The 26949-nt window shown below is 37.8% G+C and overlaps 1 protein-coding gene across 3 annotated transcripts in view; it reads right to left on the reverse strand.

The window, feature by feature from the left end:
- The window catches only part of adam9a (ADAM metallopeptidase domain 9a), a 63200-nt gene that overhangs the window by 12645 nt on the left and 23606 nt on the right, over positions 1-26949 (reverse strand). For all 3 annotated transcript variants that reach the window (XM_079637393.1, XM_079637395.1, XM_079637394.1), the window contains exons 5-14: positions 22320-22396; positions 15064-15283; positions 13335-13400; positions 11704-11775; positions 8367-8536; positions 6331-6412; positions 6061-6194; positions 5808-5979; positions 3838-3930; positions 3152-3347 (exon numbers count right to left, since the gene is read on the reverse strand). In XM_079637393.1, coding sequence (XP_079493519.1) covers positions 3152-3347; positions 3838-3930; positions 5808-5979; positions 6061-6194; positions 6331-6412; positions 8367-8536; positions 11704-11775; positions 13335-13400; positions 15064-15283; positions 22320-22396 — 1282 coding nt within the window. The remainder of the gene's footprint in view (positions 1-3151; positions 3348-3837; positions 3931-5807; positions 5980-6060; positions 6195-6330; positions 6413-8366; positions 8537-11703; positions 11776-13334; positions 13401-15063; positions 15284-22319; positions 22397-26949) is intronic.

The following is a 26949-nucleotide window of genomic DNA, read 5'->3' on the forward strand; positions in this document are numbered from 1 at the left end:
CCCACACAGTCTGCTTGGGAACCGATGCTCTCGAGCGTCTTTCAGTGAGTATGGCTCGACGGCAGAAAAAAAAAAAAAAAAGCTTTTTTTTTTATTAACCTACTATTATTATTTTTTATAATAAAAGGTTGTGTGTCGATTCAATTAAAAATCCACATAACACATATTTTAAAATATTACTTAAAGCTGCAGTCCGTCGTTTTTCCTCTTTGTCGCCATCTCTGTTAGAAATCTGCAATTGCAGTTATTCGCGGAATTATTAACTGTGCGTGGGTAGTAAATCGGCATGAAACAGCGCGGATGAACACAATGTATTGAGGCTGCCGCGTCGCTGTGGATACTGTAACGTTAATGTCATCAGCAATCTCAGAGTATACTTTTTGAAAGTGTCAACATTAGAATTTTCATCGGAAAATGTCATCTGAACAAGTAAGTAACATTCACTTTTGTTCTGACCAAATTCGGGGGGTGGGGGGAAGCATTGCAGTAGGCTATCATGCTGATTAAATCTAACGATTGCTTATATCACGTCAAAACGTGAAAAATATATATTTTTTAAGTCTTTGGGTTTTACAACTGGTGAATCTCCAGTTGTCACTGGTGATTGTCGCTTTAAACTTTCGGGATCCGCCATACCAAGTGCTAAGCTAAACCTCCACCTCCATCATCCACACACGCTAGCCGGGGACTCCTTCTCTATGTGTACAGAAGTGACGTAATGACGCAAAGACATGCTCGAAATTCCCGCGGAAATCCACCAGTACCATTGGAATTAAAATCATTATTACAAGCTTACCGTTTTGAATCGAGGTAAGGCAAGCAGATTGTTTTGAACACTGGCTGGTTACGTTTTTTTTCAAAAATGTCTTTTTTGATATTTTTAAACCCCAAAAAGTGCCGGACTGCAGCTTTAATTCGCTGAAGCCTTGTCATGCATAATACTCCGACCAATCGTCATCTGGCACAAGAAGTTCAAATATCATTGGACGGTCATTTATAAATAAATCATTTGAAAATTACATGGACAGACGAATTTACATTGAAGTGATCTGAATCTCCGTCGTTGAACTAATGGATGTTAATTGACTACAAACCAGCACCAAAAGTAGCATTAATGGTAAGTATAGTATTCAAGTCACTTGAATTTAGGCCTAGTCTATATTGATACACCGTTTACATTATGAAACTATCATAGTTTGTTAAATGAAGCCCAGGCCTACTGCAGGCCTATTATGTGAAGTGTAGGCTGCCTGACAACAACACGCGAAATGGTGACTTTATTATTTTAACATTTTTGCACACACACATTACTATATTTTTTTTAAAGAAGCTCTAAGCAAGCTTGCTTTAAGCCTACATTTATTTGATAAAAAATACAGCTTTTTTTTTTTTAATAATGGTTTTCTATTTTAATATACTTTAAAAATATAATTTATTTCTGTGATGCAAAGCACATATATATTTATATATATGCCCCTTTTTATATTTGAGCCCCTGCCCCTGAGGAACTCTCTGCACGTCCCTGCCGCAAGGATCTGTGTTAGGCCCTCTGCTATTCTCAATTTATATGCTGCCACTTGGTAATATTATAAGAAAACATGGAATAAGTTTCCACTGTTATGCTGATGACACTCAATTATATATTTCATCACGACCAGATGATAACACTAAATTATCTAAAATGACAGAGTGTGTTAAAGATATAAAATATTGGATGACGTGTAATTTTCTTCTATTAAATTCAGAGAAAACTGAGGTATTACTGATTGGTCCAAAAAACTGCCCACAAAACCTCTTACAATACAACCTTAATCTAGAAGGATGTCCTGTTACTTTATCCCCTACAGTAAAAGACCTGGGTGTCATACTAGACCGCAACTTGTCTTTTGAAAATCATATTTCAAATGTCACAAGAACAGCCTTTTTCCACCTTAGAAACATTGCTAAGCTACGTAACATGCTATCAGTTTCTGATGCAGAAAAGTTAGTTCATGCATTCATGACCTCGAGACTAGATTACTGTAATGCTTTATTAGCTGGTTGTCCTGCATCCTCAATAAACAAGCTACAGTTAGTCCAAAATGCAGCTGCTAGAGTTCTTACTAGGTCAAGAAAATATGATCATATAACGCCAATTTTATCATCTCTACACTGGTTACCTATTAAGTTCCGTATCAATTACAAAGTATTGTTACTGGCCTATAAAGCCCTAAATGGTTTAGCTCCTGTGTATTTAAGGGATCTTCTATCGCCCTACAATCCATCGCGCTCTTTAAGATCGCTAAATTCGAGGCTTCTGGTCGTACCTAGGATAACTAAGTCCACTAAAGGAGGGAGGGCGTTTTCACATCTAGCTCCTAAACTCTGGAATAGCCTTCCTGATACTGTCCGAGGCTCAGACTCGCTCTCCCAGTTTAAAACTAGACTAAAGACGCATCTCTTTAGCCAAGCATTCACATAATGCATCGTACCTTTTATACTACAGTTAAATCAGATCAAATGCATTCATATTATGAACAGCAGCTACGCTAATTATTTCTCATCTGCCTTTTTTGTCGTTATCTCGGGACGCCTGTCCCGAGATAACTCAAATAGAGTTCGTCAGCTCCAGTTATGTATCCAGCCTCTCATGGAGACTTCAGATGCCCCAACGCCTGTGATGAGACGACTCGACGCCTGTGAAGAGACGACCCAACGCCGGCAATATGTTATGCCCTAAATTTATGATTAACTAACTGTATTTTTGTTTGTACATTTTTGAAATGCATTTTCTGTAAAGCTGCTTTGAAACAATATGTATTGTGAAAAGTGCTATACAAATAAACTTGAATTGAATTGAATTATACCATATAATTACATAAACATAATATCAATCAGCCCCTCTTGTCGATTTATTGTTTCAACTTAATGTAAAATACTATATATGATATTAATGCATGATCAGCTCACAAGTTTTGTGGGTATGTCTTTCTAAATAACTGTTGATAATAATTTTGAAATTATTTTTTATGCTTAGATCAGGGCAAAATAGGGGTAGGGAATATAAACAAACATTTATATCAGAATATCTTTTATTTTAATCAATACTGGATAAACAATATTCTTAATTCTTATATTACCCAGCCCTACAAGTACAAAATCGTGTACTCACTTATGCCGAATATGGCCTGACACTGGGAGTCATAGTGCTGGCACTGGCCGTTGTAGCAGTAAGCCTGGTCTTGTTTGCAGGGATGACCGTTCTGTATGTAGACGTCGTTCTGACAGAGGGCAGATGTCCCGTTACAATACTCTGCCAAATCACATTCATCAGTGCTGCTTCTGCACTCGGTGCCACCAGGTAAAAACTGACAGATAGAGAAAATTTGATCAGACCATGCAAGCAAATAGTACAACTGCAAATTGTCAAATGGCATATGCATGTATATATTAGCTCTGTCCAAGAGAGATGCTTGGTGACAAGTTTTGATGCTTTAATGGAATATATATATATATATATATATATATATATATATATATATATATATATATATATATATATATATATATATATATATATATATATATATATGACCGAACTAGACAAATTTGGTCTTAAACTCTTTGCGTGAAGAATACATGTATTGCCTTACAATTTGGTCAGAACAAGTTATAAACCAGCATGGTATGCATCTTGCCAGTGTTATTTTTGTATCATTACTATTTCTATTATAGTATATAAATAATAGTATTATATTATAGAATAGCTCTTTTTTTATTAATTTAAGTTAACAATAACAACAACATTGCATCTCAAGGTTAGGAGAAGAGCTACAGTGTTAGAAAAGGTTTAATTACCCTGCAGTTCTTGCAGCAGACCCCGTACGCACACTGAGCACCAGACCTTAGCTTACACGTTTTCGGCTCACAGCACGGGTCCTTCGCACACTCCTGAAACATTTACATAATCAACCTTCAGAAGTTCTCGATATTCTTCATTAGGGATGCAAAAAAAAAAGAAACATCCTTTTTTAGGATACTCTACTTTAAAAGATAATTTTGTAAAATCCAAACAAGCTTTACAGGATAGGTTTAAACCACAGCATGTGAGCGAAGCAGAGCAGTGTAACGCTCTGTGCCAGACCACTGGTTAAAAAAAGTTCACTCAAATCCCGCTCCAACATGAAATTTCTCTGTACTGTACGCATTTCTGATTGTAATTACAGTTCATATTTTTGGCTTGAAAGCCTAGATATTCAACCCTGTCCCTGGGGACCCACTGTCCAGCAAAGTTTATTTCCAACCTGCTTCAGCTCACCTGGCCTGTGTATTTTCAGGCAACCCTAAAGACACTGATTAGCTGGTTTAGGTGTGTTTGATCAGGGTTGTAGCTAAACTGCAGGACAGAGGGTCCCAATGAGCAGGGTTGAAGGCCTATGCTTTAAAGCAATATTTTGTAGAAAGTGGTATTAATAAATGTAATGTGAGTGCTAAATTGCAGAACTGAATCAAACATATCCACATCGCAATGATCAGATGCTTTCTTTACTGCTGTTTTCTCACCACTTTAATTTTAGTTCAGTGTCAATTTTTAGCTTATTTTGTTATTGAGAGGAAAGTGCACACCACACATTTACATATTCATCTAAACGCCACTCTCAGCAAAGTGAACGGCTTTGGGATGTTCACTAACAGCTGTGAAGGTATTTCATTTTCAATTCTTTTTCGTTCTTAACTACAGTGCATTTATGTAGGTTCACAACTTTTATATTAAACATTTATTTGAACTCCATAACCGAAGACCTATTGCTTGTTTCAAAGATTCTGAGCGGACTGAGCAAGCAGAGAGGAATCTTCAGAAAGGTTCTCTACGGCCCAGAGGGATTATTACCGCTCCGCTCACATGCTCTGGTTTAAACAATGTTTTTCATGCTTGTTCAATGAACCATAAATCATTGTACATTCACCTGTGGAAGTCCTTAAGACACTAACAGTTTACAGAGGGTAGACAATCAAGGTCACAATTACAATAACTTAGGATATTAAAAAGACCTTCCTACTGACTCTGGAAAACATCAGAAGATGCCTAGGGTGCCTGCTCCCCTGAGTGAACATGCCATAGACATGCTGCAGAGAGGCATGATGACCGCGGATGTGGCCAGAGCAATAAACTGTAATGTCAGTAATGTAAGACACCTAAGACAGTGCTGCAAGGAGACAGCTGATCGCTCTCACAGTGGGTAGCAAAGCATTGTGTCCTCCCAGATGTGTTTGAGGTCAATGCCTTGGTGGAAGAATTGGGTAACATCTCACAGCAAGAACTTACAAATCTGGTGCAGTCCATGAGGATGAGATGCACTATAAGTACTTAAAGCAGCACACCAGATACTGACTGCTACTTTTGATATTGACCCCCAACCTTCGTCAAGGGCTTGTTACTCTATTTCTGTTCATTAAATGTCTGTGAAACTTGTTCAGTTTTTCTTGGGTGTTGAATAATTTTATGTTCATACAAATATTACATTAATATATATATATATATATATATATATATATTATAAATATTTATTTTTGACATTTGTTGGAAATAAAAGCAGTTAAAAATAAGAGGATATTTATTATTATTTAGTTTATTATTACAATTATATTCATTATTAATTATAATTATAATTATAAATTAGTTGTTGCATGCAGCCCTGGTCTTCATGAGCATTAACATCACTGGCTCAACAGTTCAGTTGGTTACTAAATCAGCCAACAGTTATCATGTTCTTTAGTAATGTCAAATCAGGATCAGCTCTAAACTGATCTGGAATCAGACAACTCACTTCCTCTGATCCACAGTCACACTCTTCGCCCACATCCACCAGCTTGTTCCCGCAGAAGGGGGCGCTGTATGCCTCGTCCGGCCGTGGTACGTTCAGCAGACAGCGGCCACCTGAGTTCAAGATCATCTTCTCAAAGTCATCAGCACTACAGCTGCTAAAGTTACGAGAACCACTGAGGACAAAAAAACGGGTGAAAACTAAAATCTCACAGCATACTGAAATTTGTAACAAACTATACACAAAAAACACTCACGTTGCCCCTGAGTTCATAATGCAGTGCGTGACATCGCATTTACAGTTTCGGCCATCATCATGGTTCATCCCAAGATTATGACCCAGCTCATGAGCCACGATGGAGGAAAATGACATCACATTATTATTGGTGAACTGAGGGGAAAATGCACACATATACATACAAAGACAGAGATTTAGATACTGGTGAAAGTCACTGTTCAGCAGACACTGACTAACAGTGTGTGTGAGTATCTGTAGCATTATGAGAAGTAGATCAGAGATATCATACCGCATTAATTCCACCACCATGACTTCTGGAACAAGCCGTGCCAACAAAAGCCATGCCTGCTGTTCCACCAAATCCTTTCTTTCTGTGAAAGGAGAGAGGAAGAGAATCAGGCAGGCAGGGAATTTCTGTAGCCATAACTGCACATCATTATTACTAGAACAATAAATCTAAAGTGGGCATATATATCACATAATGGAAAACTGGATTTTTCTTGATCTTTTGAAGATATACTTTACAATGCAAGAACTTTCTCTTTTCGGCACCGATCATTTATTGAGAACTACTAGCACAAAAACTAAAGCTTGGAAAGACAGTGTTTCTAGCTACGAGCAAGACCTGAATACTACATGATCTACATACTTTAACAGGATTTTAGAATGCAAGTAATGTGAGTAATATCAGACCTCTCCATGTACATGTATTTAAGCCCTGTGTTTCCTTAGTTCCCTTGACCAGTATCGTCTTAGTTAACAATGTTATGTTAGTTTGTTCTCATACGATCTCCTGAGTGTTTCTCGTTTATTTTATTATAAACTCTTTTTGTTCTCTATCACTCTCCTCGTGCACTTCATTACAGCTACTGTGATATTAGCATTTTGTTTATGTAAATGAAGAGACATCTGATCTTGCAATGGCAAATTATGGTGTGCAGCAAAGCTTTGTATTAGGTTCTCATCCCTGTGTTCCCTGTACAAGCTCCCTTTGAGTGATATTACTATGAATGTATTGATTATATTATATACATGTGCTGGTCATATAATTAGAATATCATGAAAAAGTTGATTTAATTCAGTAATTCCATTCAAAAAGTGAAACTTGTACATTATATTCATTCATTACACACAGACTGGTATATTTCAATTTTTATTTATTTTAATTTTGATGATTATTGATGAATTCTGACAACTAATGAAAATCCCAAATTCAGTATCTCAGAAAATTAGAATATTACTTAAGACCAATACAAAAAAAGGATTTTTAGAAATGCTGGCCAACTGAAAAGTATGAACATGAAAAGTATGAGCATGTACAGCACTAAATACTTAGTTGGGGCTCCTTTTGCCTGAATTACTGCAGCAATGCGGCGTGGCATGAGTCGGTCAGTCTGTGGCACTGCTCAGGTGTTATGAGAGCCCAGGTTGCTCTGATAGTGGCCTTCAGCATTGTTGGGTCTAGCATATCACCTCTTCCTCTTCACAATACCCCATAGATAGATAGATAGGGTTAAGGTCAGGCGAGTTTGCTGGCCAATTAAGAACAGCGATACCATGGTCCTTAAACCAGGTACTGGTAGCTTTGGCACTGTGTGCAGGTGCCAAGTCCTGTTGGAAAATGAAATCTGCATCTCCATAAAGTTGGTCAGCAGCAGGAAGCATGAATTGCTCTAAAACTTCCTGGTAGACGGCTGCATTGACCTTGGACCTCAGAAAACATAGTGGACCAACACCAGCAGATGACATGGCACCCCTAACCATCACTGACTGTGGAAACTTTACACTGGACTTCAAGCAACGTGGATTCTGTGCCTCTCCTCTCTTCCTCTGGGACCTTGATTTCCAAATGAGATGCAAAATTTGCTCTCATCAGAAAAGAGGACTTTGGTCCACTGTGCTTTATTAAATCCAGAGTCAACGCAGCCGTCTACCAGGACATTTTCAGAGCACTTCATGCTTTTATTTTCCAGCAGGATTTGCACCTGCCCACACTGCCAAAAGAACAAAAACCTGGTTCAATGACCATGGTATTACTGTGTAATTACTGTGTGATCTCATGTAATATTCAAATTTTCTGGGATTTTGATTTCGTGGGTTTCATAAGCTGTCAGCCATAATCATCAAAATTATAACATATAAAGGCTTGAAATATCTCACTTTGCATGTAATGAGTCTACATAATATATTAGTTTCACCTGTTAAGTTGAATTCTTGAAATAAATAAACTTTTTGATGATATTCTAATTATATGACCAGCACCTGTATGTTCTCCTGACTCACTTCTAACATCTGATATAAATTGTAACAGAGAAAGGGCCGTACAGGATGAGCTGTGCACTGTCATGACGACGACGGTGAACTAGTTCTTTCTCTCTCCATTGAGTAAAGCGGCCCAGCACCTCTCCAGCACTGCCATCGGTATTGATGAAGTTCTGCACAGACCAGATCTCCAGCCCCACCAACACAACACGAATATTCAGAGTCATGTACATCTAAGAGGAAGCAGGAAAAATAGATCAAGTGAGAAAATAACTAGTCAAGTCTTGTCACCTTCATTTATATAGTACTTTTTTACAATACAGATTGTTTCAAAGCAGCTTTACAGTGATAAGAAATTAATGCAACAAAGATTGTTTTGGCTGTACATCAGCTCTAGAAGAAAGTCATTGTCTAGCTTAAGTACATTTTTAATAGATTCATTTCCGTTGTAAAAATCATTAGTTATTAACTTAGGGGCCGCTTACATGACACAGTTTTCAACTGAAAACAGAAAACTTTTAATGCGCTCAGTTCATTTACATCAGCGTTTTGGTGGCCTAAAAACACATCTTAAAAAACACATCTTTAAAGTGCAAGTTTTTGAAAAGGGTTTTGAAATGCTGTATAAATACTGTAAATACTATAAATACTGCTTTTCAAAATACTTTTGAAAAACAATGCTAGGCGATACTGTTATCATCTCAGTGTAAACGTAAAAAACGTGAATCTGTGAAAACAGTGACGGCATGCACATGCGTATTACGTGCTTAGTCTATAGGTATGCGCAATTGAATGCAGGCATGTAGTCTTTCTTTACAAAGTGACACTGCCAATTACTTGCATGCATAATACAGCGTTTTTAGTCGTTTCCACGGATGCGTGTAAACGGGAATCATTTTGATAACGTTTTCATCTGTACATCGATGAGGCTTTCGCAGGGGATAGTCTAGTTGACACGGTCTCTGCTGACACTTCAGGGCTGTGGTCGTGTCTAGGCACAGGTCCTCCATCTGATCTGGATACGGCCCGTATCCGGCTAAGTACGGTAAACCTCAGGATAAACAGAGAGACTAATATTAGCGTAGATGCTATACATTCTTATAATGTAACGAGTACATCAGGTGTTATGGGAAGTGTTCCCGGTTCCGGCTGACCTAATTTATGCAGCCTAATAATCATTTTACATTATTTGAATTATAAAAGCTGATAATGTGCTGTGTATGCCAGGTTAAAGTGATGTGTTTTTAGTCTAGATTTAAACTGACAGAGTGTGTCTGCTTCCCGAACAATACTAGGAAAACTGTTCCAGAGTTTTGGTGCTAAATAGGAAAAGGATCTACGGCGATTTTTGATATTCTAGGTATTATCAACTGGCCAGAATTTTGAGATCACAATAGACGTGAAGGACTATAATGCGTTAAGAGCTCGCTCAAGTACTGGAGAGCTAAACCATTTAGTGCTTTTTAATTAATTAGCAAGATTTTAAAATGTATACAATGTTTAATAGGGAGCCAATGCAGTGTTGACAGAACCGGGCTAATATGGTCATACTTCCTCGTTCTAGTAAGAACTCTTACTAGAGTAAGAGCAGCTGCGTTTTGGACCAGCTGTAGTTTGTTTATTAAGCATGCAGGGCAACCACCCAGTAGAGTGTAGCGACATTTACCATCTTGTCGCGTAGAGGTGCTTGTAGGGCTATCTGACGCGTGACTCCAAACAAGACGCTTCCAGTCCAGTACTGCATTTATCTATTTTATTTGTCTCAGTTCTGATGCTCCAACACATTGTAATACACCAGTTTGCATGTCCTTACATGATCTTGACACGGTCAAAAATTGTCTGCTTCCCTCATTCATTACACCTGGCCTCTCTTGCTCTCTGGTTACCTATATACCAAGTAAACGCACACTCCACCCAGTGTCCCCCAGTGGAACTACAACAGACATTTAAATAGAGCATAATGGCTTTTACAAGAGCATTACAATAATCTAGCCTTGATGTCAGGAATACATGAACTAACTTGTCTGCATTTCATTGAGAGCATATGTCGTAATTTAGATATATTTTAAAGGGGTCATGACATGTTTTTTTTTATTTTATTATTATGTTCCCTTAGGGTGCAAATATAGTATTACTATAGTTTTTTTTACAAAAAACTTTTAAAATGTAGTGATTTATGACCTTTTCCCACCCTGTTTCTCATCCTCTGATTCAAACAGTCTGTTTTGGGGGTGTTTCCCGTTTAAGAGTTCAGTGTTAACGCCCACTGTTATGATTGGCTAACGTTAGTGCCTATGCATCAATTATTAACGCCCCCAGCCAGAACCTGTGCGGATTCAGCGTATTTAAAAAGTAGTTTAAAGTTTTAAACACATTACTTACAGTTTACGTCGTCGTTGTTGAGCCCAGAATAGTCGGCACGGACTTACCTTTGAGCAACAGTTTTCTGGCAAAGCCAGCATAATTTTGGGATTTGTTCTCAAAACAGTCATCCTTCAAATGTATAGAACAAACGCTTAAACTAACACTGCCGTGACTGAGACGTCCGCAAAAAATAAAGTGCATCCATTTTCCCCTGACAACTGGATCTTTCGCAGCGTATTCAAAGATGTTGTTTGTCCACAGCCAGGAACAGCACATCTGCGTGGCATCGTAATTTCCCTGTACACAGACCCATACTCGCTGTCCGTCGACTGAACACTTGTGAGGCGCGCGGGCCCGACAACGATACGAAATGAGCGTAGTTGTCTTGCGCTTAAAGCGTAGTTGTCTTGTGCTGGAGGCGGTCATATGCAAACGCTGGTACGTCACTTCGTACCGTGACGTCACTTCTTACCATGAATCCAGAACGAGCTGTATTTAGAGCTTGATTAAATAAATGATTCGTTTATAATGGGGAGGACGTCTTAAGCTATGAAACTTGCAGGACGTTTTAATGTTACAAAGACCTCTTATATACTAAAAGATCAAGGCAAATTTGGTTTCTCATGTCATGACCCCTTTAAAGATGGAAGAATGCGTTTTTACAGATGCTAGAAACGTGGCTTTCAAATGAAAGGTTGGCATCAAAGAGCACACCCAGGTTCCTAACCGACGACGAAGACTTGACAGAGCAGCCATCAATTGTTAGACAGTATTCTAGGTTATTAGGTGCAGAGTTTTTTTGTTTTAACAATTAGAATTTCAGAAGTAATAGGAAATTACTAGTCATCCAGTTTTTGAAGAAATATAGAGCGGAGTATCATCAGCGTAACAGAGAAAACTAACACCTTGCTTCCAAGACCTGTTATTAATCACTGTTTTTAGTGATATATAAATAATGATTTTCAATTTTTGACAAATAAATGTGAATTGAATAAAAAGGAATTATTTGCATCTTAAAACATGAAAGATAACTTACACTATCAACATAGTTAGCAATCTGAACCATCTCCTCACGAACTGCTGTATGATTCTTGTTTTTGTAGTTATACTGTAGAAAAGAGAAAAAAGAAAAACAAGAGACTTTCAGAAATTGGGCACTTCTCACGTGGAACAATTCTCACATTGATGCTGTAATGACCCAAGCAGGGGTGATCACGTTTTCATCCCACATTATCTCCAAATGTTTAATAAATATCTCCACACTTCCATTTAATTCTTTATTTATTTAATTTGTTTATTTGTCAGGGACAATGTACAAAATACATTAATCTTACGAGAAGATGTTTTGTACCAGAGTTAGCTAATGCTATTTTCCATCTGCAGTCCCCGGGCAGGTGCACACAATATTAAAACATTACATTGCAAATAACTGTCAGTAGCACTAACAAATACATGCAATATTAGTTAAACTATGATCATTTAAAACTAGATGTTCAAATGAAAAACTAACCAAAAGAACCATCACAGCCCAAAATATGTACAACAATCAAAAAAAAAAAACAATTACTTCAATATTACATTTGTATACTTTAAGTGCTGATGCTGACACAGCTGGTTATCGAGGATGTATTTCTTTAAGTTTCTAGAGAAATTATTGAGATCTACAGACAACTTTAAACTGTCTGGAAGTTGATTCCATTGTTTAATCGTTTTAAAAGAGAAGGCTTTCTGTGCAAAGGCAGAGGATCTTTTCGGGATAGCACAATTTCTCTGAGCAGTGGAGCGGGATGTTCGGCTTATTTGTTCAGAATAAAGTTTTATGAATTTTTTCATTGAAGGTGGAGCAATATTATTAACAATTTTAAAAACGGTTCTTAGATTTGTATATTGAATTAGGGAGTCAAAACTTAACATTTTATATTTACCAAGAATATTGCAGTGATGATAGCGAGGGGCTTTTCTGTCAAGCACCTTTAATGCCTGATTATAGACCGATCTGAGTGGTCTGAGTGTGGTCTCGTTGGCCTGAGACCAACAGGACAAACAGTAGGTGATGTGTGGAGAAATCATGGCATTAAAATACATGAAAGATGCTTCAGTTGTCAAACTATTCCTAATGTGTCTAAAAGTGGAGATATTAAATTTAATAGTGTTGCACATTCTTTTAATATGTTTTTTAAAACTTAGAGTTTGGTCCAAATGGACACCTAGATATTTTATCTCTGTCACGATGTTAATTTTTTGTCCATTAACATAGATGTTAGGCATATCTTTAACTTTATTGGACTTAGCGAAATACATTCCAACAGTTTTTTCAATATTTAGAGTTAAGCAAGAAGATTTAAGCCAATTACTTATTTTGTCCATGGCTGAGGACAATTTAGTGGCTACTTGCTCCATATCCCTCCCATGTACGTAGATGACGGCATCATCTGCGTACATGATGATGTCTATGCCCTTGCACACAGCCGGAAGATCATTGATGTAAATACTGAACAACAAGGGTCCCAGAATTGACCCTTGGGGGACCCCAGTTGTGCAGGGCTTCAGAGAGGACAATACATTCCTTACCCTCTCTTACACTAACTGCTCTCAGTTTAAGAGCGGGCTGTGTAACATATCAGACAATAAGAAAAGAGAAGATGGTACAAGATTTACACTACTTACTCTCTCATTATCCACCACCAGAAGCAGTTCCACATAGTGTGTCTGGTGCAGCACTGCCCTCTTTTTCTGTTTGGAAAGATAGAAAGAATTTAGTGTAATTTTCAGCTGTGTTTGCTAAAGTAAGCATCACTATTATTATTATTTTTTCTTTACAATTTAAATTTGTATTATTATACCATTAAAAAACAATAGTTCACAAGGCTAACTGGCGGCTGTTGACAGTTGTGAGCAATCTAATGTGGATTAAATTATGAACTGAAGAACATTAATACAGAATTTAACTTTTTTTAAATGAAGTGTGACCTTTCACTTTTTTTGTGATAAAATATGACCTTGCAAGTCTTCCTGTTTCTAAAATATAAAAGCAGCCATGTTGTCACATACATAAAGACCTATGCATACGGTGTGTACATGATCACAAAATGTAATGTGTATAAGAGCCTTTAAAATGTAATAAATTAAATGAAAAAAAATATGTTTTGCTGGAAGAAAAGAAAAACTAGTGGTATTTTGCTTTGGGTGGAAGTATTATATTTCTACCTACAGAAAGGCCTTAACTGCTAGATCTGCTCACTTTTTTTACTATTTTAGAAGAAAACAAACCCTAGGTATTTATTTGATAGAGTGGCAGAATCCTCAAAACTATGTGCCTTGAATGAGAGAAATGGCATCTGCAAGGATTTCCAGTCGGGATTTAGATTGTCGAATAAGGCAAGGCAAGTTTATTTACATGGCACATTTGATTTCATACAAAAAAGTAATTTAAAGTGCTTTACATAAGAAAGTCTGAGTGCGTGCGTAAACTCACTGTCTCACTTCCCAACTCTTACACCCAGACAGCCCTAACCAAAAATGCACAGTGCTCATTCAGTAAATGCACAGCTAAATAGATGTGTTTTGGGTCTGGATTTGAATGTGACTACTGTTGTAGCACATCTGATCTCTTCTGGAACCTGATTCCAGCTGCGGCTGGCATAATAACTATAAAGCGGACTCGCCTTGCTTTGAGTGAACCCTTGGTATTTCTAACTGTCTTGATCCTGATGATCTGAGTGATCTGTTAGATTCATAATTAGTGAGCATATCTGCAGTGTATTGAGGTCCAAGGCCATTGAATGATTTATAAACAAGTCACAGTACTTTAAGTAAATTCCAAACGTAACTAGAAGTCAGTGCAAGGACTTGAGGACTGGTGTGATATGTTCAGATTTTCTGGTTCTGCTCAGAATCCTGGCAGCAGAGTTCTGTATGAGCTGCAGCTGTTTTATGGGGTTTTGGGGGGGAAGGCCAGTGAGGAGTCCATTACAATAGACCACCCTGCTGGTGATGAAAGAATGAACAAATTTCTCTAAGTTTTGACTGGAAACAAAGCATCTAATTCTTGCAATATTTTTGAGATGATAGTATGTTGATTTAGTTATTGCTTTTACACGACTACTAAAACTAAGGTTGGACTCCAAAAGCACACCAAGATTCCTGACCCCTAGGTATGCATTCACCTTGAGAACTTGAATTTGCAATGACTTCTAATACTACTAAATCAAATTATGTCAGTGTATAATGTTTAAACACTTGAGCATAAACATATACCATCATGCACAAGTATGCTACTGTAACATACAATGCACGTACACACTTTCGGCAAGCAGTCCAACATACATTGTTAATTATCTGTGTTCTAAAGCTTGTGCAATTGCTCATGTCATTATTGGGATTTGGAGTGACTCACCCTGATTAGATGGCTGCTTTGACCAAAGGTGATGTTGTGGACATGGCTGTCTGTGGATTGCCTTGGTGAAGCTTCATCATCATGGTTATGAAAGTGAGGCGTTCCACAGGTGAGAGGTTCAGTCTCTACATCCTCCAATCGATACACCAAGTGCTCATCACTGGAGGAACCTTCCAACGGTTCAATACCGAAACTGGTGCCCTCCGTGTAGAGAACACCCCTAAGTTAAATACATGTCACACCCTTGTAAACATAACAGATTTTGACAAGAAGAGATTTTAAAACCTGCTAGAGACTTTAAAAGTTAATCTGATTTTATCTCTTGGGAATGACAGAGTAAAGGTGTATACAGGATTCACAAACTTTCTTTTTTCAGTTGAACATAAAATATATTTTGAAGAATGGGGGTAACTAAACAGTTGCTGGTCCCCAGTGACTTCCATAGTATATTTTTCCTACTATGGAAGTCAATTGGGACCAGCAACTGTTTGGTTACCCCCATTCTTCAAAATATATTCTTTTGTGTTCAGCAGAAGAAAGACATTAAAGGATTAGTTAACTTTTAAAAAAACTTTTGCTGATAATTTACTCACCTCCATGTCATCCAAGATGTCCATGTCTTTTTTTCTTCAGTCGAAAAGAAATTAAGGTTTTTGATGAAAACATTTCTCCATATAATGTACTTCACTGGCGACCAAACGGTTCAAGGTCCAAATGACAGTGTCAGTGCATCTTCAAAGGGCTTTAAACGATACCAGACAATGAATAAGGGTCTTATCTAGCGAAACAATCGCTCATTTCAAAAATAAATAAAAAAGTTTAAGTTTTATAAGCACAAATGCTCGCCTTGCTCTGTTCTGTGATGCGCGTTCGTGACGTCACGTAATACACAATTACGTTGAAAAGGTCACGCTTCTATGTAAAGTAAAACATTTCTATCCTGAAGAAAACATTTTTTAGGCTTTTTAATATTACAACACCCAGGATACGCACACGCAATGGGCATTTTAAACGATAAACTGACAGAAATACATTTGAATATGTGTATATGGTCCTCCTTCCGCACATTTGTAAACACTGACTCAGTGAAGCGTGACCTTTTCAACGTAATTGCGTATTACGTGACCTCACGAACGCGCATCACAGAACAGAGCAAGGCGAGCATTTGTGCTTATAAAACTTAAACTTTTTTATTTATTTTTTAAATGACCGAGCGTTTCGCTAGATAAGACCCTTATTCATCGTCTGGTATCGTAAAAGCCCTTTGAAGCTGCACTGACACTGTCATTTGGACCTTGAACCGTTTGGTCCCCAGTGAAGTACATTATATGGAGAAATGTTTTCATCAAAAACCTTAATTTCTTTTCGACTGAAGAAAGAAAGACATGGACATCTTGGATGACATGGGGGTGAGTAAATTATCAGCAAAAGTTTTTTTAAAAGTGAACTAATCCTTTAATACAGGTTTGGAACAACATGAGAGTGAGTAAATTACAAAATTATAATTTTGGGGTAACTACAAGGGGCAGCATGTTTACTATTAGGCTGCTGTCACTTTAAGTCCTGTACGCTTCACCACACAAACACGCAACTGATTGCTTTCACTTTAAAGGGGTCATGACATGAGAAACCAAATTTGCCTTGATCTTTTGGTATATAAGAGGTCTTTGTACCATTAAAACGTCCTGCAAGTTTCATAGCTTAAGACGTCCTCCCCATTATAAACGAATCATTTATTTAATCAAGCTCTAAATACAGCTCGTTCTGGATCCATGGTAAGAAGTGACGTCACGGTACGAAGTGACGTACCAGCGTTTGCATATGACCGCCTCCCGCACAAGACAACTACGCTTTCAGCGCAAGGCAGCTACGCTCATTTCGTATCATCGTCGCGCCCGCGCTCCGCTCGCCTCACAAGTGTTCAGTCGACGGACAGCGAGTGGGTCTGTGTACAGGGAAATTACGACGCCGCAGATGTGCTGTTCCTGGCTGTGGATAAACAACATCTTTGAATACGCTGCGAAAGATCCAGTCGTCAGGGAAAAATGGATGCACTTTATTTTTTGCGGACGTCTCAGTCACGGCAGTGTTAGTTTAAGCGTGTGTTCTATACATTTGAAGGATGACGGTTTTGAGCTTTGCCAGAAAACTGTTGCTCAAAGATAAGTCCGTGCCGACTATTCTTGGCTCAACATCGACGACGCAAACTGTAAGTAATGTATTTAAAACTTTAAACTACTTTTTAAATACGCTGAAAGATCCAGTCGTCAGGGAAAAATGGATGCACTTTATTTTTTGCGGACGTCCCAGTCACGGCAGTGTTCTATACATTTAAGGATGACTGTTTTGAGGAAAAAATCCCAATATGATGCTTGGCTTTGCCAGAAAACTGTTGCTCAAAGATAAGTCCGTGCCGAATATTCTGGGCTCAACAACGACGACGCAAACTTACTTTTTACCATGGCTAATATAAACACATTTGTATAAGAGAATCTTGAAAATATGTCGCCTTTCTAGTATGCCTACATGTGATAGAAAATTAAAAATGTTGCCTTTATCAATGCTGCATCTTCAAATATGGCCTGTGCATGCATTTTTGTCCGTGGTACACCCTATCATTTCATTGGAATTAGTTAAATAATGTTAAACTGTTAGCAAATTAAGCTATAGGAAAATTATGTAACAATAATCCGTTTTCAAGTGTCTCGGGTTAATTTTTTTTTATTAATTCAAAATAGTTTCACTTTCCATGTGGACACGGGCTGATCCAGTCTTCGTTGTTGTGGTGATCGTTCATTTTCCTCTGATTCCGGCTCAAACATAATAAGGTTTTATCATTGCAAGAGCCATCGCTTCGCATGCATCACCCGCTATTAAACAGTTGCGCCGAATCCGCACAGGTTCTGGCAGGGGGCGTTAATAATTGATGCATAGGCACTGACGTTAGCCAATCATAACAGTGGGCGTTAACACTGAACTCTTAAAGGGGAAACACCCCCAAAACAGACTGTTTGAATCAGAGGATGAGAAACAGGGTGGGAAAAGGTCATAAATCACTACATTTTAAAAGTTTTTTGTAAAAAAAACTATAGTAATACTATATTTGCACCTAAGGGAACATAATAATAAAAATAAAAAAACCATGTCATGACCCCTTTAACCAACTGTGCATTTGACAGTCTTAGCACAATCAGACGCAAAAGTAATTGGGCGCTGTTTGACAGGCTTTTAGTGTGCATGTGCTTCGGGTGCACGCACTTATCAGAACAGCATGCGATTGAAATGTTTAACCAGCAAGGCTTTAATGCACCTGCAAATAATGAACCGCTGCGTTAACGTGATGCACCGAGGGGCTGAATGTATGTCGAGTTGTACAGTATTGGGACGGAGGCACCAGAACTGCAACTGATATGTGCGCTGTAGAAATCAAGCTGTCATTTCATGTGCTCTTGTTTGCTTATGCCTTAGGCCGGCTCTGCTTATAGTGATACTTGTAACAGTAAAAGAAGAACACAAAGTAACCCCAAGTTTTGCGTGATGCATATCTGCGTGGTGGCGCAACTGGTAAACCGAGTGCGCTTGTGTGGCACCGACCCGGGTTCGAATCCAGTCCGTAGTGTTTCCTACATTCACTGTAAATATATCTGTTCCTATTGTCTCAATGATGTTCTCCGTATAAGTTACTGGTGTACTGGGGGGTGTCAGTAAATAGCAAATTCTTAAGCTGAGCCATCATTTATAAAGATTACTTTATTGTATGTGTAGCACACAATACTGATGTCATTAGCACACTTCAAGAACTTGGAATGCCATTGCAATGCGTTTTAAAATCAAGTAAAAGATAGTATGACCTCAATTTGTTATCAGTATAATATTATTGCATGTTCAACACTCTTACAGTGTAAATGTATTGCAATTGTATTGTCACCAAAATACATTTGAACTTATGCTGAGTGAATTCCACATTTCAAAACTTAAATTACAAGAGTATATTTAAAGTGTACTTAAAATCAAGTAATCTTTATTTACATTAGGGCTGCACAATAAATCGCAATGAAACCGGACACGATTTGGCAGAGGCTACGATTATTTAATGCGCAGCTTGTCAGTGCAGTGTGGCTGATCGCTCTCACGCAGACACTCCAAATACGCCCCGCCGCAGAAGTACGATAACGCACATTATTCCAGGAAATCCCTATGGGCATCCAGAGCCATAGAGAGAGAGAGTTGCGACACTCTTTGATGTCGCCGCTGTGGCTGTCACGTGGTTCATGTACGCCCCAATAGTTCCAAAACATACGCTGGCTGTCATGTTATTCTATGGGACAGACAGCAGCGATTGCATTATTGAACGGTAAATATAAAATAAAACACATACCCAAGTACTTTTTCAGCTGTTATTGCATTTTATTAATATCAGATTTGCATTTGGAGGGGCAACGAGGTACTGTATATTACTTAGATAAGTTTTAGGCTATATTTTTGGAGGGAAAAGCTTAGTGTTCATGGTCGCATGGGTAGTAGCACTGGCTTTAGCGGCTCTAACTTAACTTTTCCATATCATTCATCTCTCATGATATTTATTTTAGCACAACTGGGCTGTATTAGGCAATTGATTCTCGTGATTTTGCTTATAAATTCCGATTCAGCCAGTAGCCTACCTTCGCGATCACACAAAGAGGTCTGCGGTGGCGGTCCGTTCAGAATTCGCATGGCTGATACAAATGAAGGTTTCCAAATAAAATATTTTTTATTAAACAATGACAAGACAACAAAAATGTGTGCTTGTGTGAACAAGAAAAACAAAAACCAGGGAGGGGCAGGTGATCCATGAAACAGACAGGACTGGTGATGGCCATAACAATCCTAGAGTTCCAGCATTGTTCTCACACGCCGCTTCACTCAAGACAATAAATGAAAAGTTAGTAGGCCTATATCCCAAAAAATCAATTAAATAAAAGTTGCTATAAAGGTGGTAGCGATGAATTACCAAACTAATCAGATATGCTACCTTCACAGCTGGCGAAGTCACGCTGGCAATGCTAGAAAATTGGTTGAAATAACCAAGATAAAATATAAATAATTACGCTGTGCATATACAAATGAAGACCAGTATAAGCATCGCAAAGGGCCTCTGAAACAATATAGAGAGTTGACAATTCAAAAGAGGTCGATATTTCAGCAAGTTACCTCTGGAACAACTCGACGCGCAGCAATGCAAGTGAATGGGGTTCAACGCTCAAATGACAGTGTTTGGAACTAATCCGATCTCCTAATCCCGGAAGTAGGCGGTTAAAAGCGCCGCCATTTTTTACAACGGAGGTCTATGGGAGTGTCGCAACTCTTTCTCTCTATGGCTCTGTGGGCATCATACTATCGCTGTAGCTGAATAAACAGAAGATTGAAACACTTTGATTGATTAAACATGACTAATAAGCACACATCATCTCACAGAAGGATGCTAAACTGTCATTATTAAGTGCCAGATCGGTTTAAGTGCAATTTCATGTAAATTGCGATTAATCGTGCAGCCCTAATTTATATAGCGCTTTTTACAATACAGATTGTTTCAAAGCAGCTTTACAGTGATAACAGGAAATTAATGCAACAAAGTTTGTTTCCACTGTACAGCAGATCTAGAAGATCTAGCATCATAGTTCAGCTTAAGTATTCAGTGATGATACATTTTATTAAGTATACTTAGAATAGTTCCCTTTAGCACAAACAAGTATATTTAATACAATTTTAGTTGAACCTCAGAACTACCTTTGGACAACTAAAATGCATTTAGTACAAAATTAGTTAAAACGAACTAAAATGAGTTAGTTATACAAAAGTGCATACAAATAAATTGTGCTTAAGTTTACTTTTTTTTCCTCTAGGGGAGTGTCATTGTTTTTCTGGAGCTGGTGTGCTACTGGCAACTAACAACAAAGCTTCCTTATAATTAATTTGTCATCATCACTTTATTTTTCACTTCTATGATCAAACGGACATCAACTCTTGCGCAATGCAATGTGTTCATGGATTTCGGGGGTGAAGCAATGAAGGGAGGGGTGTGTTTTTTTGGGCTGATTTCAAATATCAAAAATGTTCAACAACAACTCTCGGAAATCACATACTGCACCTTTAAGAAAAGGTTACAGGGGGCTCTGGAGAAAATGGGCACTGAGCCGGCGTGAGTTCATCATCAGATTCATCACCTCTGTCATTGCTTTTTTTTTTCTTTGCAGCTCAGGGGCAGCAGGAGGCAGAAGAACCTGAGTATCGCCCATAATCAGGGCATTTCAGAGGTCTATCTGCAAGGGTCTTGACTGTCATTACGCTGCAGTAAGTAAAGTGGGCGCGACCCAGGCAGAATACACATCATTCATGCACATCAGGAGGAACAATGAGTATAGGAGAGGCATTCTTTCCATGCCATTGTGCTTAAAGGCTGTGCAGTCACCAAAATGCTGTAGGAGAGCAACTGGTAGAGCGTTGTCCTCTACGAAGACGTGGTCAACTTTGATTGGTGAAGGCTTTGCAGAGACAGAGCAGCTGTCTGAAGCAGAGTGGTTTTGAGACTATGACGGTCAGCACCACCCTTTATAGCAGAGGTGCCCACCTCTATGGTGTGATTTAATAAGGCTTCAGTATGTTTGGAGAAAGGTGTTCCCCCTAAGCGTCAGCTACACAATGACATAATGTCGAGTGAACCGAACTATAAAGGAAGTTTTGAAGAAAAAAAAAAAATCTGGTTTTCCAGATTATGGGAACTCTGTATATAATGACAAGGGTCTTTTTCAACACTTTAAAGTCACAATGAAATGGAAGTAGCAATAGGTCTTATCTTCTGTACTGACACATACATCTGAGTGAAACAGATTTAAAAATAAAAAAAATAAATGCCGCGTGGGGACTTGGTTTTATCCATTGGTTGTTAATTGGTTGAAGGCAGATCTACTTTCACGCTTGCAGTTAATTGTGAGAAAAGGGGTGGGTTTCAAGAGGACTAAATGAAAAATCCAGCACACATCACCTGGGTGAAGTCTGTTGTTTCACTGGAAGATTGAGTTATGACTTTTCGATTAAGCATTATTATTAAAAAAATAAAATAAATTTCAGGGGCAGAAAAAGTATTTATGCTAGGATTCATTTTTGTAATTTTGTTTTTACTAAAATTAATTACACTATGTATCTTAAGGCTTAAACATCTTTGATGTGTGTATGCAGCCGTTAGGGTTTTACAGTCCGCTTCAGAGATAACATCTCACCTTAACCCCGAGCACAGGCTGAGTGCTGCAGAAGAGCCCTCCACATCCTCGATGTAACCACTGTAATGACAATGACCCTGATGGAAAACGGAGAGAAAGAAAACACAAATTCCAACAAGAACAAAAATGTAATTTCAAAGATTTGACTGACAAACAGCAACATTCTTGTCATTCTAAACCTGAATTAAGCTCACAGTGTTTGCTTGTCAGGGACCAGAACCTAGTAAGAGGGTCTGACAGATTTACTGTAGAGGTTCCACTAGGGGGCCTCAGTGTGATTTTAAATAAGACAAAACAAGACATTAAAATAAGCCAAAGCAACTAAAAGTCAAGACATTTCTTATTTTAATTCACTTTCTCAACGACAGTTTATTTTTCTGTAAAGAGCCAGAGTTTCCATGGTCTTGGGAAAACCTGGATAAATGAGTGTGATATCTAGACCTGCAAAAATTAAATGAATTAAATCTTATAACTCAATGGGAATTTTTATTATGAATAGACATTTTTTTCTAGTTGCAGTATGCCAAGCTTTTTTGTGAGTAAAACTATTTTTAAAAAATCCTTATGCTTTAATGGGACCTAATGCCCCTTTTTACAAGATGCATTAAAAGCCTTAGGTGTCCCCAGAATGTTTCTGTGAAGTTTCAGCTCAAAATCCTACAAAGAGCATTTATTATACCATGCCCAAAATGCTCCTTTTTGGGTGGAAGCAAAAACACGCTATTTTGTGTGTGTATCTTTAAATGCAAATCAGCTGGAATAGCAGTAGTCACAGTGTCTGTAGTCGTGATTTGTAACTGTAGTTAGTTGGTTTCTAGGCATTGTGCTTTGGGATGCCAATTCTCCTCTCTTTTCTTTCATTTATTTGGAGTGTCATTCTCTACATCATTAAGACCTATTCCTTTGTTTTCCAGCTTAATATCATGATAGCGATTAGAGTTAAAGAGTAAATAGGCAACCAGTGCAATTTTGTGAGAGGAGTGACGTGTGCTCTCTTCGGCTCGTTGAAGACCACTCTTGCTGCAGCATTCTGGATCAGTTGCAGAGGTTTGACAGTGCAAGCTGGGAGAGCATTACAATAGTCCAGTCTGGATAGAACAAGCGCTTGGACAAGGAGTTGTGTAGCGTGCTCTGATAGGAAGGGCCTGATCCTTCTGATGTTGTACAAGGCAAATCTGCATGACCGGGCAGTGCTAGCAATGTGGCAGTTCTCCTCTGGTCAACGAACCAGATTATGATTCAGGCATGTTTTGTAAAAGCCTGAGACCGATTTCTAGAATTCAGCTTATGAGGAAATAGTGTTATGAGGAAGAATTTTGTTGCTGGGGCCCTTGTGAAATTATTATTTTTTTCCTTATTATGGGGAAAAAAATTACTTTAAAAGAATATACTTGTTAGCCTTCACCCCCCGCTTCACCCCCCACCCCCACAACCCCACAAAATGGCATACCCAAACTAAAAAAGACACAGTTCATGAACCCTTTGCACTAAAAGCATAAGTATGATCTTATCTGAAAGCAGACACTTTGCAGTTTATTGTAAAATCATACTTCGTTATTGTCATAATGAAAATAATAGTTAGAAATAGCTTCAAAGTTTTGTAAAGTTATTAGAAATTTATTTTTATGAAATATCTTTATGAAAATAAAATAGAAGTTGGCATTGTTTTAATCTATAATTGTACTGCAGCTAAAGCCACATGTCTGACCATGTTATATTTAAAATATGAAGATAAGTCTAAAACTCAGAATTTTATTAAATGTTGTTTAAGACCATGTCGGGGGATTTTATTTTGAGAAGACTCAAAAATGCTAACAGATGTTTATTGTCATTTTCTAAGCATCCATTCAGTGTATTGTCTCTGTTGTTTTGTGATGCATTGCAAACTACCCCATTCAGTTTCAGTCTTCCCTGCACACATTCACACCTCTCCAGCCTGCTTACGGTATTATAATTACTAACAACTTTCTATTCACACTGTTTTAATCCCTCATTTCTTTAATCAAACTTCTCACTTCACCTTCTTTGAAACTGTATCAAATGCTTTTCATGAGAGAAAAATAATCATTTCAGTGAACTTTACTATTCAAGATTATTCATAAAAATAACATATTTGCTCCGCTATAGGTGGCAGATGCATAATCTTAGGGCTAGCTAGCATATTAGCTTAGCACACGATCAATACATGACAATTTATGAGATTAAAACCATGTTTTAAATAACCTTTTGTAATCTAATGTGGCTTCGTATTAAAAAAACAAAACTTTTTTTAATAGTATTCTGCACAATGATAAAGGTTATGTCGATTATCATTGCATTATAAATATGATCTATAATTATGGAAATACTCGACATGGCTTGACGAACACAGATAAATCATATATCGTTGCAATCGTGTTCATTGTCTCCAAAACGTCTTTATCTGCATGTTACAGCGATCTCTGGAAGCCTTGTTTATGTAAAGGATTTGCTGGAGTGTCACATGATATGGCTGTTCAACACGAGTCTCATTTGTGGAATAAACGCGCATAGAGCGCCCTCCAGGTTTTAGTATGAATGAGTTACAGTACATTAGTGTTCAGTGGTACTGCACAGTCAAAGCACAGCATTTTGGGTTAAAAAAAAAAATTCTCTATAGAACTGTGCACACTTTTGAACTGAAAACCCTGAGAGACGTTGTTTTAAGCGCTTTCATGACAACCATACAGAAGTTTTTTTTTTCCTGAATAGGAGCGGCTGATGGTCATAATTCATATTAAAGGTATCAACTCCTTTTTTAATTTTCCTGACACAAATTAAGACATAACTGCCTCTACAATATTTTCAGAACAAATTTTTTTTTAAGTCAAATACTGAAGCTTGAGATGTTTTTTGATGAGTTTGTCGAGGTAATTATTACAATCGTTTACATTAAAACTTTGAATTAATATAAACAAAGAGTAATTCAGTGCACCATAGTCCTCGTGAAGCTTAAGAGGTAACAAACTAAATATAATTTAATGTAAAAGTTCAGATGTATAGTTTAAATGTATATGAAATGCAATTAGCAGAACTTTTAGAGTGTTTTTTGACCCACTTACATGGTTAAAGTGTATTACTGATTACACATTTGTAATGATTAAGTTGCAATTTAGTACATTTAAAATACTTTAGCTTTAAATGTAATATTGAATAATACACTACAGTTAAAATTATAAACAAGTACTTTACATGTGCTTTACTATGTTAGTCAACACCAAAATAAGTGAATTTTAAAGCTTATTAAACAAATTTATAGAATTTGAAAGATTATTAAAAATTATTTGAAATATACATTTTTCACATTATGACTTTTTAAAAGTGTGTTAAATTTAGGGTCCTATTTTATCAATCTAAGCGCATGGTCTAAAGTGCACTTAGGGCTTATCCGAATACTCTTTTGCTAGTTTATCGACTTGAAAAATGGTCGGCACGCCCATTGCATGGCCTAAAAGGGTTGTACCTATTCTCTGAATGAGTAATGGGTGTGTTTTGGGCGTAACGTGCAAAAAACAATCAGTCTCATCTCCCATTCCCTTTAAAAACCAGTTGCGCTCGTGCCTTGGCGGATTCGCTATTTACATGGTGGAATTTTCGAGCGAAAAGACTGAACGGTTCTCCACGCGCGTTGTGGTCCCGCTATAAGCGCAACATTACTAACGCACTTAAAAAAAAAAATAATAATAATAATTGTCTATTCAGTTGCCTTAATATAGCAACGCGCCAACAATGCGCCTGAACACACCTCATTGTCAGACCAACACGGCCATGGGCGTACATACAAATGGCCACAAATGCATTCGCTATTTAAACAACGTGGTGCAGGACGTGAAAATGAGAACTGCGTCGGGCTGAAACTAGCAAAACACACTTGGGTCACGCCTGGCGCTGCATTGTGCCTGGTATATGATAGGGCCCATAGTCATGAAAGTGTACTCTATTTAAGTGACATTTTATTTCATTAATATTATGTTGTCTGCAAGTAGTTAGCCTATATTTTTTGTCTGCAAAAAATATATATTCTTATAAGATTTTCTACAAGTGCGCATGCAATACAATTAAGCAAGGCTATTTTTTCACAAAGGGATATAAATAGTTTAGATTTAGGAGAATAAGAAAGCAGAGGCTGGGAATCAGCGTGTCAACAAACCCTCACTTGTGATTGCCTACAGATTGCCTACAGAACAACCACTGGCACTGCTCCCTTGTACCTGAACTCATTACTTCAGACTTATGTGCCATCCAGAAACTTGCGCTCTGCAAGCGAGCGGCGTCTTGTGGTGCCATCTCAAAGAGGCACAAAATCTCCTTCTCGGACCTTTACCATGACTGTTCCCTGCTGGTGGAATGATCTGCCTAACTCAGCCAGAACTGCTCAGTCCGTAGCCATTTTTAAGAAACTGCTGAAGACGTATCTTTTTCGGCAGCACTTGATCCAGTAATACTAACACTTTCTTCTCTATTCTAACTAAAAAAAAAATACAAAAAATTGCGTTAGATTGAACTGTGAAGGGTCAAAGCACTTACATACTGTTGTCCTACTGCTAGTTTAATTGCTTCTATTGTTTCTCATTTGTAAGCTGCTTTGGATAAAAGTGTCTGCTAAATTAAT

Source organism: Phoxinus phoxinus, assembly GCF_949152265.1.
Source record: "Phoxinus phoxinus genome assembly, chromosome: 15".
Taxonomy (NCBI): Eukaryota; Metazoa; Chordata; class Actinopteri; order Cypriniformes; family Leuciscidae; genus Phoxinus; species Phoxinus phoxinus.